The following is a 12,264-nucleotide window of genomic DNA, read 5'->3' on the forward strand; positions in this document are numbered from 1 at the left end:
GTATTAAAAGTCATAATATGATGTATTAAATGTCATAGTATAGTACATTAAGGTATGAAAAAGTCATAGTATTAGTATAGAGTAAGGTATAAAGAGTCATGGTATAGTAATGCATTAAAATGTAATAGTATAATAAGGCAGAAAAAGTTATTGTATAGAAAGGTATAGATATGTCATAGTATAGTAAGGCATGAAAAAGTCATATCATAGGAAAGTATAACTACAATCACCTCCTCCTCCACTGAGACTAGTTTCAGATTATATGCCAGTTCATACAGTCGCAAAATATTAAATACGAAGCATTTGTATTAAATTTTGTCATAATCTCTTTGAAGTCTTGAGCAAAAAGTGTTTTGAGGTTACACTAACCTTGACCTTTCACGATCTTTTACAGAATGGTTAGTGCAGTGAACATTTTTTCAGAGATTAGCATTGCATCTTTAGCATTGTAAGATACCTTCGTACAGAGCCTGGCTAGTCTCCATTGTTTATACTAAGCTAAGCTAAACAGCTGCTGGCTGTAGCATCATAGTTTTGATTTTATCCAGCATAAAGTGGAGAAGAAAAAAATATTTTCAATTCTTATTGTTTATTTGCAGATAAAACAGAAGCAGGGTGACAAACAAATAAACAAACAGTAACGTGATAAACAGAATCTCAGCTGTGGTCGGTCTCTGCAGCTTCTCGGCTCTACCTGTGCAAGTATGAAGAGATGTTCTTTCACGATGAATCCAGATGTTTTAAAACACAAACTAACGTGAACAGGCACTTGGGGTAGGTGGAGACGGAGCCAAGCTGCAGGTGAAGTTTCACAATAAAATAACAGGAAGTAAAAAGTGACAGCACAAAGTAAATGAAGAAAAGCAGAACAAGATACTTTGACCCTGACGGTTTCAAACATGAACTCTCAGCAGAGACTGAAACAAGGCAGGAAACAAGGTGAGAGCACTTCCTGTTGCATCCAACAGGCTCCAGGTCTGATGCTGCGTTCAGGTCACCTCAGAGTTTCTGATTTGTAAATCATGGGGAAACTTTTCTACATCTGATCCAACCTGTGACTTGAAAACCCAGAATGTATTTCCTGTCTCTTTCCTCCTCCCTGTCACCTGAACGCAGCATGAACATAAATATCAATCACTGAGAGACAAATACTCACAAGAACTCAAGGGCAGATTCAGGATAAATAAACGACCTGAGTGAAGAACATCATGTGGAAACATTTGAATCAGACACAATAAACCTTCAGGATCATCAGAGTTTAGATGAATTACAGAACTACATTTTCAAATATTATAATGAGCTGATTTTAAATAATTAATCTATTGTTCAGTTCTTGTTTTCAGCTTCTTTAACGTGACAATTTCTGAGTTTAATCTATGTGATAATAAAACGAGAGGACAGAGATCGATTTTTAATTCTCATTTATGTAACTGTTAATTGACCCAGAACCAGCGTTGATGTATGATCATAGATATTCCTTTGATCTCTGGATTTATTGATCCTTTATCAATTGATTTTACAGAAATGTCTCTGTATCATAATATATACATTGATATCAGTGATATTAAATTATATGATCATAATTTTCTATCATGATATCAATGACTGTGAAAGTGGTTTCATTACTGGATCAATATTGGCCCCTCCCACCTGGAACCTGATCAGCTGCATTGATTTCCTTTGTAGAGTTCATCACAAATTTCCAGACGTCCGACACGTTTAACGTCTCAAACTTTGACTCATTTATCAGCAGCGTGTTTAATTTAAACATGAGCTGAAAATGTTTAGAGGCAAAATATGATCAACTCAACATCTCATGAGTCTCATCCAGACGACACACTGACTCTACAAGCTGATGCTCACGTATCAATCATCAATACATTAATGGACTGAATTGGTTTGTTTCTATCAAGGATCAATTTCTCAGGAGTAAATGAGTAAATCTCATGGAGCCAATCAGAATGCATCATGCTTGCACCAACAGCTACTAAAGCTGCTGATTGGCTGTTTAGAGAGACCGAGCTGAAAAATAAAACTAAAGTAAAACTAAATGTGTTTTCATTTTGTTTCTGTTTAAATTGATTTGAAACAATTAGTACTGAAAAAAAAAAAGTCTTGTTAAGAATCAGCTCCAGGAAGATAAAGTTTTAACCTCAGACATTTTGCTTTTGTGTCTGTGAAGTTTAACTGGAGCTGGTGAACATGTGACATCATCACCTGTGACATCATCACCTGCTGTTGTGTTGGTGTGAAGTCTAGACTCAGTAGAATCAGGATGTGGACTGGATTCTGGATTCTGGTTCAGCTCAGAGTACTAAACTTGGTAACGGGAAGTTGTTCAAAGATGGCCGCCACTGTTCCATCCCTCGATGAAGACAGCATGAAAAAGTGAGAAAGTGTACCTTGAGTTGAGATTATGTGAAGGTTGATCAGCTGCTCATCTTCATAGTATCACATGATGATGAAGGTTTATTGTTGGTTATTATTGTTATTATGTGTCAATAATTTCAAACTAAAACTGGTAAAACACAAACATCTTCCTGACACACCCCCTGCTCCATCCACCAATAAGAGCTCATGTTTAGAGTAAACAGGCTGAAGGAGCTGAGAGACAGGCTCAGCTGACTCGTGTCACTTCCTGTCACATGACTCTGAGCTCAGCGCAGCGTCAGCTCCTCACCGCCGCCTCCTCCTCATTCCCCAACATGTCGTCACTTCTTCTTCTGCACTTCCTGCAGCAGCTTCAGGGCGGCCGAGTTCTTTGGTTCCACTCCGAGGAGGCGGTTCAGGTCCTCCACACAGGACCTGAGGTCCTGGAGGACAAACAGAGCACAGTCAAGACCTGGACCTACAGTACAGTCAAGACCTAGACCCAGAGCACAGTCAAGACCTGGACCTACAGTACAGTCAAGACCTGGACCCAGAGTAGAGTCAAGACCTGGACCCAGAGCACAGTCAAGACCTTAACCGACAGTACAGTCAAGACCTGGACCCAGAGTAGAGTCCAGACCTGGACCCAGAGAACAGTCCAGACCTGGACCCAGAGCACAGTAAAGACCTGGACCCAGAGCACAGTAAAGACCTGGACCCAGAGTAGAGTCAAGACCTAGACCCAGAGCACAGTCAAGACCTGGACCCAGAGTAGAGTCAAGACGTTGACCCAGAGAACAGTCCAGACCTGGACCCAGAGTAGAGTCAAGACCTGGACCCAGAGAACAGTCCAGACCTGGACCCAGAGTAGAGTCCAGACCTGGACCCAGAGCACAGTAAAGACCTGGACCCAGAGTAGAGTCAAGACCTTAACCGACAGTACAGTCAAGACCTGGACCCAGAGCACTGATTTTCATTTCCAGCTGTTTCGTGAACTTGGACTCATTAACATGAATGTTTCCACATGAACATCACATGTTAAAGGCCTCATGTGTCAGTGAAGAGCTCGTACATGAACCAACAACTTCCTCTGAACAGGTTTGTTTTTTAGAATCTGGAGATTTTCTCTGACTTTCTGTCTGCTCTTCTTCCTGTTTAACAGGAACTCAGGAGGTGAAGTCATGTGACTCTGCACACCAATCAGAGTTTAGAGATCTGTGAATCAGATCTGATAACAGGTGAGGGATCTTCAAACCACACCCACATACCTCCTCCACCTGATGGAGCTGATCAGATCAATTCTTCACTGTTAAAAATAAATCAGAGCTTTAACTTTCATTGTTAGTGACAAATATGTAGTTACTGAGAAAAGCTTCTGAACTGAAGCTAGTTTTAGACTTAATACAAAGATAAAGAGGTAAACAACCTGTCTGACTGTGTACACACACACACACACACACACACACACACACACACACACACACAAACACAAACACAAACACAAACACACACACACTATNGCTAAAAAACAAACAAACACACACACACACACACACACACACACACACACACACACACACACACACACAAACACAAACACAAACACAAACACACACACACTATTGAGCTCTCTGTGTGTTGAATACTGATGAGCAGCTGCCAGAGGAAACATCAGCAATTATCGAGGCAGGAAATGCTTTTATTTTCTCAACCTGCAGACAGACAGAATGAAGCTGACGTGTGATTGGTCAGTGTGAGAATCAGTGATGAGGACTCACCTTGAGCTCCTTCTGAGCCTGAGCCCTCCTGTAGAGAGCCTTGATGTTGCTGCTGTCAATCATCAGAGCCTCGTCACAGTCTCTGACGGCGTCTGTGTACTGCTTCACTGACAGGTAACACAGAGCCCTGCACACGCACGCACACACACGCACACGCACACGCACACACACACACACACACACACACAACAAACATCAGTGTTTCAGCTAGAATGTATTATGTTGCTCTGATATACAGACTTTGATGCTGTGTTAAATCTCCATATAGTCTAAAGGTATGATTGATTATAATGATTATTTATTGATTATAGATCAGCTCTAGCTTCTATATTAATACTGTGAAAGTATCAAAGCCTCAGTCCACAGAGAAATGCACACAGCCTGTATTCAGAAACTGAGCCTTAAAACCAGCCGTCAGGACTTCTGGAACTTTGTGATGTCACAACAAAGCAGTCACCAAGCCCCGCCCACCTGGACCCACCATCCAAACCTTTACAGGATTTGGTTTCTCTGAGTGTTTTTAACCTGAAATCTGCTTTATTTTTATTGGATCACTCAGAAAACAGTCAGCCAATCAGAAGAGAGGCTCAGAGCCTCCTCTCTTCTGATTGGCTCACCGACCTGTTGTTACTAGAGCTCCAGAGAGAAGCCTGAGAGAGGAGATGTGAAACTACACTGAGATGGTTTTTATATCTTCTGATGGATCAACACTTCAAATAAAACACAGAAGAAGAAAATATGGAGCTTTAACTTTTAACCTGGCATTTTTATTATTATTATTTATTGATACAACGGTTTAAACACTGTTTCAAAAAAAACCTCAGCCCTGAAAACAAACATTCATCAGCAGAAGGTTGTCTGTCACCTGTAATTATAAAGTATTATAATTCATTAATAGATCTACAATAACCCATTGAGCAGTTGTAAGGTTATTCTACTTTATTTTCTGTACTCAGTTCTCACTTGTAAATGAGATCTCCATCTCAGTGTGACTTCCTGATGAAATTAAATACAAATAAAAAATAAATTTAATGAATTAAAAAGAAAAGTGTCGAGGTGGAGAAGAGTCGTTCCTATGAATGGTTAATAACTGATCTATAAAACACTAATAATTGATTTATTAATCTTCAACCATTCATCTATTAATTACTTTTAAACCTTTTAATTGGAGCCTTATTTTATATTTATATTTTAAAATGATTTAATTAATTATCTTAAAACTAAATCAGCTGTTTCAGTTTCAAACATTTAGACCTGAAGAATTCACGTTAGATATTATTTTTAAATTTTAATTTGCAATATACTGTTAGAGCTTAATTACAGCAGGAAACTAAACCTGAAGGAGGATTCTGATTGGCTGCTGCCTCACACTCAGTCACAGTTGATGTAGGAGAGAGGAGCCGACCCACCTGTTGGTGTAGGTGGTGACCTCGCTGGGGTTGTGTTTGAGGCTCTGGCTGTATTTCTCTATGGCCTTCTTATATTCTCCTTTCTTCACCAGAGCGTTGCCTTCTTCTTTCAGGGCCTGGCCTTTCTTTACGTCTTTATCACTGGGAGCTGAGGAGGAGAGGAGGAGGAGGAGGAGGATATAAAACATTAATATACAGAAGCTTAAATGACTCTGCTGAAACAAACGAGGGGATTTCAGCTAAATAAACACGACAGATCCAGTTCCCTGAATGAACATGCGTCTCCTCACCAGGTCTGTTGGTCGGTGTGGTGCCGTTGTGTTGTGGAGCCGGGTTTGGTTTTGGGGTGTTGGCTGTGGGCTGCTGGGTGAGTTTCTCTCTGACAGACAGAGGGACTGTGGGGATGGGAGGAAGCTTCTCTCTCCACGAGGGACCGTCTGTCTCTGTGAGCGCCTTCGTCATCCTGACAAACAAGAGGTGGCACACAGGGTTAATGTCAAAGTGAACCAAAGTGAATCACATCATCTAAAGTCAACAGTGAGGAAACAGGAAGTCCAACTACCACAGACTCACAGACACAGATTCATGTTTGTTATCAAGTTAAATCTGAGCTGATTCTGGTTTTGGTTTCATGGCTCTTGGTTTGAAGATGGGAAAAGGATTCTTAGACATTAGAGGTGTAACGGTTTCAGTACACACCTGTTTCTGTATGTTTTCAGTACAGTGAAAAAAACATTGGATCCGTTCGATTCAATTATGAATTTAACTTGTGAACTTGTAACCCAGCAGCAAACTGGATGAAATTCACAGAAAGACTCATTTCTAAACAAGAAAAAAATCATACCCAAGTCATAGGTGTTAATGATCTATTAATCTACTAACAAGACTTAAAGTGCTTCAGAAGGTTTACAATAAGAAATAAATAATATGATAAAATAAAGATCCAGTAAAGTGCAGCATTGAGAAAATTATTGATACATTCACTCTATTCTCATGTTTTGTTTTTAGAAAGATTAATGTGTCGTCTGCAGAATCACGTGAACAGAACCAGACATCCTGTCCCGAGCAGCGCGGCACAGACACATGCACCATTACCAAAAAATAATAATCATTTATATGACTATCATTACAGGAGCCATTTCTGTTATAAATGTATGTGGGATTCCAGTTGGGCCAGTGGGTGTCACTATTGTGGGTCAGACAATATGGGTAGGAACCTTTCATTGCAACACTGCACCATGTCACTCCAGGTATGCTGCACCTATAGGTTGAAATCTGTTGTCGTTTGGATGTTTATGGACACTGACTGATGGATTCCTGTTTATGTTTTATGGACGACAACGGATAGACATAAATTTGTATCAGAAACAATAAGAACAATATTTCCACTAAACATCAGCCGCTGGTTAAGAACGGTGAGCGCATCATTTAAACCCACTCGTCTATGCAGCCGCTCGGCGACTTCAAGTTTTAGGCTTAGCCACTAAAATCATGTTGATTTAAAAACTGTAATTTCCCAGTTTTTTTTTTTTTACTAGCGGCCGGTGATGGAACAGGCTGTAGAGTATCGCAGCGTGGAAACGCAGCTCCTCAACTAAATCAATGCTGCCTGGACAAGCGCCCCCCTCTCCACATCCACGCCCCGGACTGGTGGAAAACCAACCAAAACAAATATCCCAGACTTGCAAAATTAGAAACGGCGTACTTGTGTGTGTCCACAACATCTGTGCGTCAGAAAGAGTGTTTGCCCCGGCTGAACTCACTGTAAACAGACCCTGCGCTCCCGTCTTCATCCAGACCGCGTCACATGCTCATTTTTCTAAACACAAACATGATCGGCCTGAACAGTCGCTCATATTAACATGTATGAAGACGGAGGTTAGAAATCAATGTTCATGTCAGCGTTGTCAGAAGTTAAATGTGCTGTAATTGTCAGTATCATCATGACTTAGTGGAGGCCAGTGCATTTCTCTTGTTTGGCCTTAGTTTGTTGTGATACTGACTGAAATCATAATTATAAACCAAACTATCTGTCTCCAGATCTTTACTGATAGTCCTCTACAGAGTCGATGAATCTGAAACTCTCGTTTGTTGTGTGTTCGTTTGACGGGCCTCTGACTCCTGACCTCTGACCTCTGACCTGAAGCGGTCGGCCTGTAGAACAGGTACCTGTTGGTGCCGTCGTGAGCGGCTGCGATGTTGCAGTCGATCTGCAGGGCGGTCTTGTAGTCCACGTAGGCCTGCCTGTAGCGCTCCAGAGCTTCACTGGCTGCAGCACGACGCAGCAGAGACTTCACGTTGAACGGATACAACTCCAGAGACCTGACACAACACAGGGCCAGACCACAGTCAGACCGGTTCTTAATATCAGGACTAAAGTTCAACCGACTCTGTCGACCAGGGGTCGGCAGGTAAGTTTGGCCTTTGTCAAGGGAACAACAGAACCTTTGGAACTTCCTGTCAGAACTTGTCAGAATAAAAGCTCAGAATAACTTGAAATAAAGCATCGCTGAAAGACAAAAAAAAAAAAAAAAAAACAGCTTTCTTGCACTTTTCATTTTTTTTTAGGGAAAATACCTAAAGAGGAAGTGACTGTGCGTAACTGTTGCTGCTGTGACGGAGATCTGGACACTGACTACAGTGGACCTTATAGATAAATGTGGGACTGTAAGTCTGATAGTGTAAGATTAAAGAAAAAAATCAGATTATCAAAATGACCAGCATCAAGACAAAGTTCAGAAACTTCAATTTACACAAATCCTGACAGATGAAAATCACAGACTCTAAAATAAAAGCACTTACATGCTGCAGTCTTTGACACATTCCCCACAGTTTCCATCCTTCAAGTATCCGGCTGCTCGGTTCGAGTACAAGATCCCCAGATCCTCCGGACTCTTTTTATCTTCACAGGAAATCACAGTGTTGAACATTTCACCACGGAGGGAGAGAGGGAGAGAGAAAGGGGGAGAGAGGGAGAGAGAAAGGGGGAGAGAGGGACAGAGGGAGAGACAGAGGGACAGAGGGAGAGAGAGGGAGAGAGAGGGAGAGACAGAGGGACAGAGGGTGAGAGAGGGAGAGACCGAGGGTGAGAGAGGGAGAGACAGAGGGAGAGAGAGGGAGAGAGAGGGAGAGACAGAGGGAGAGAGAGGGAGAGACAGAGAGTGAGAGTGGGAGAGAGAGAGAGACAGAGAGACAGAGGGTGAGACAGAGAGACAGAGGGAGAGAGAGGGAGAGACAGAGAGAGAGAAAGGGAGAGACAGAGGGTGAGACAGAGAGAGAGAAAGGGAGAGACAGAGGGTGAGACAGAGAGACAGAGGGAGAGAGAGGGAGGGAGAGGGAGAGACAGAGGGAGAGAGAGGGAGAGACAGAGAGTGAGAGTGGGAGAGAGAGAGAGACAGAGGGNATTGTTTGTTTGATTTTGTTTTTTGGCCACTTTATTAAATAGTGCCAGTGGAGACAGAGAGACAGACAGGAAGTGCAGGGAGAGAGAGAGAGAGAGAGAGAGAGAGAGAGAGAGAGAGCGAGAGAGAGAGAGAGAGGGGGAGAGGGAGAGAGAGAGGGAGAGAGGGAGAGAGAGAGGGAGAGAGAGGGAGAGAGAGGGAGAGACAGAGGGAGAGAGAGGGAGAGACAGAGAGTGAGAGTGGGAGAGAGAGAGAGACAGAGAGACAGAGGGTGAGACAGAGAGACAGAGGGAGAGAGAGGGAGAGACAGAGAGAGAGAAAGGGAGAGACAGAGGGTGAGACAGAGAGACAGAGAGAGAGAAAGGGAGAGACAGAGGGTGAGACAGAGAGACAGAGGGAGAGAGAGGGAGGGAGAGGGAGAGACAGAGGGAGAGAGAGGGAGAGACAGAGAGTGAGAGTGGGAGAGAGAGAGAGACAGAGGGTGAGACAGAGAGACAGAGGGACAGAGGGAGAGACAGAGGGTGAGACAGAGAGACAGAGGGTGAGACAGAGAGACAGAGGGAGAGAGAGGGAGAGACAGAGGGTGAGACAGAGAGACAGAGGGACAGAGGGAGAGACAGAGGGTGAGACAGAGAGACAGAGGGTGAGACAGAGAGACAGAGGGTGAGAGAGGGAGGGACACATGAACCACACATGTATTTTCAGTTTTAAAGCTGCAGATCACAACAACAGAAAACAGAGTCAGGTACAAATGTTTTACCGGTGACTGATGTTACAGGATATTTTTGTCTGTAATAATGTAATAATCTTTCTATGTTTAATGTGATGTCGTCTTTTGTGTTATTTACATATTTTATGGTAAATACTTTATTGAAAAAAATCTATTTATTTTTAATCATTAATATTTATATTTTATCTTTCCTTCTTTATTGTTAAGAACCAAAATAACAAATCAAATTCCTGAAAACCTCCTTGGCAACAAACCTGATTCTGATTCTGTTTCCATAAATGTACCATGAACTGCTGGTTGAGTTTACACTGCGAGCCGTTAGCATTCACCTCACCTGTTCACATGGACGCGGTTAATAGATAAAAGTATGATTTGACATTAATGTGCAGATGTTACGATTTCATGCTTCATCAGATATCACATTCACAGAGGGCTCCACGGACTGTGTCAGCTTCCTGTGTCGACACTGTGCGTCCTCAGGTGATACTCACTGGACTTCTCCAGCTCTCTGATGGCCTGGCTGTACAGACTGGTGGCCTCTCCGTACTGACCCGTCTTGAAACATTCATTTCCGGCTTGTTTCAGCTCAGTCCAGGAGCGGGACTTCTGTTTCGGAGGCATCTCTGCTTCTTAGCCGTTTATCTGACGAGAGGAAACACAGAGTTACTAGCTGTGCATGAATACCACACGGATGTCGACCTTCTGCCTCCATGTTCAGTGACGCGGTACACGTGGGAAATTAAGATTTGTTGTGAGGGAAAAACTCGTTCTGGCTCCCAACACAAAAGGATCTGGGATCTTTTTTCTGTGTTTGTTAAAGATCCAGTTTCATTTGTTTAAAACAAACGTGGTTGTCACTGATACCAAATTCTGAATTCTGAACATTTTTAAATCCACAGGCCAAAACTGTGTTAGTTTAATTTTGTGACACCCAAAGATCTGATTAAACATGAGGGATCCTGACACTCATACCAATACTGATCCAAAGTGAAAGACAGAAGCATAAAAGCAAAAACATCTAACACAAATCTGGATACAATAAAAGATGCATGTATGTTAAAAATATGTATATATTTAAACACACTTGTGTTGGATTTAAACAAAAGTATAACTACACACAAGAACTACAGCTGAGTCAAATGTTGTGTCCCACAAATTAGAGCTTCAACAATCAGTCAATTAACCAACTAGTTAGTCAACAGAAAATTAATCAGCAACTATCTTGATAATCAATTAACTGTTTACTTCCAAGACTCCAAACAGCTGCTGGTTAAAGCTTCTCTAATGTGACGAGACAGATGATATCCATCATATCTTTATCATATCTGACTGCAAACTGAATATTTTGAGATTAAAAAAAGCAAAGTTAACACGTCATCTTGGGCTTTGGAGAATTACAGAAGTCATCTTTCACTGTTCTCTGACATGAAATAGACAAAAATGAATCAATTAATTGAGAAACTGATAATGAAAGTAATTATTAGTTGGAGCCTTGAGAACAAATACAGTCTTTACAGAAGACAGGTACTGGTGGCTGAGTTTAACATGGACCCTTATAAAATATGGTTATGTCATGCTTAGGATCCACTCAGTGAACAGTGTTAATACCTCTGGGGTACTTTTATAGCCTGTAGTTTGTGCTGTACTAAAGTTAATAATATTCACTAAACCCTCCATAAGTTCAAACAACCTTTATTCAAAAACATTGATCTTCATATCTTTAATGAAAACAGGATTTATTACAGGGTTGTCACTTTAGCTAGCTAATAAAATGATAACTATCTGTACAAATAACAATTAATTAATGATGTCATCAACATAAATTATCAATGTTTGTCTTTCAGTCCTGGTTACATAGTCACACACCTGCTCATCCACTGTATACGTTAGCTTAACTAGGTGTGTAGCAGCCTGGTGACCTAGCTGCTAACAGTTGCTATAGCCGGCTAGCTTTATAACAGAAACTAGCTACATGTTTACGTTAAAAAAAAAAAAAGAAAAGCGAGAGAGAAAGAGAGAAAGAGACGGATTTGGACTACGTCCCCGCCTTATCTTTCGTTATAATAAGTGTTACCTCCACTCATGTGTCGGTTATTAGTTGAGTTAGCTCGCTAGCTAAGTTCTGCTAATTCGAGTGGCATTCGAATGGTGCCTCAAGCTAGGCTAGTTTAGCAGCAGGCTAACCGTACATCCGCTGCTAGCAGTGCTAAAGTTATGAGGCTGCACTTCTCACCGGCTGCCCGGTCTGAGGGAACGACACAGCGGATTAAGTCCTCCTCCTCTTTGCGGCACTGAAGGTGGAAACGTCTGGAATACTACCGGCTCCTGAACCCGTCTGTGTCCACCGGTAACACTGACATTACCCTCCTGCTCCTTCGGTCCCACGCCGCTCTCCTCTGCCTGTGTGGGGGTTTGTGTGGAGGGGGAGACGAGGGACTTACCGGCTGGCTCCAGTAACTTCTCCGGGTGGGTGGGGGGTGAGGTGAGGGGAGGACTCTTACTGTATCGGTTTCGCTTCGTTTTTAAGATGCGTTCATGTGCTGTGGAAAGTGTAGGAATTTTTTATATTAGCACAG

The 12,264-nt window shown here is 42.1% G+C and overlaps 1 protein-coding gene across 2 annotated transcripts; it reads right to left on the reverse strand.

The window, feature by feature from the left end:
- Positions 1 to 572: 572 nt before the first annotated feature.
- On the reverse strand, positions 573 to 12,158 carry LOC111231567 (mitochondrial import receptor subunit TOM34-like). 2 transcript variants are annotated; one of them, XM_022758714.1, is made up of 8 exons: positions 12,130 to 12,158; positions 10,180 to 10,330; positions 8,360 to 8,459; positions 7,727 to 7,879; positions 5,848 to 6,020; positions 5,558 to 5,705; positions 4,149 to 4,275; positions 573 to 2,813 (listed from the first exon to the last, which is right to left on the reverse strand). In XM_022758714.1, exons 2-8 carry the CDS (start codon positions 10,307 to 10,309, stop codon positions 2,712 to 2,714), a joined length of 933 nt encoding a protein of 310 aa, XP_022614435.1. In that variant the 5' UTR covers positions 10,310 to 10,330; positions 12,130 to 12,158; the 3' UTR covers positions 573 to 2,711. The 2 variants fall into 2 exon arrangements, with proteins under 2 accessions (XP_022614435.1, XP_022614434.1); XM_022758713.1 differs by lacking the exon at positions 12,130 to 12,158 and adding an exon at positions 11,922 to 12,119.
- Between the last annotated feature and the right edge of the window lie 106 nt (positions 12,159 to 12,264).

This window comes from Seriola dumerili, unplaced genomic scaffold (genome assembly GCF_002260705.1).
Source record: "Seriola dumerili isolate Sdu_G_001 unplaced genomic scaffold, Sdu_1.0 BDQW01000306.1, whole genome shotgun sequence".
Lineage (NCBI taxonomy): Eukaryota > Metazoa > Chordata > Actinopteri > Carangiformes > Carangidae > Seriola > Seriola dumerili.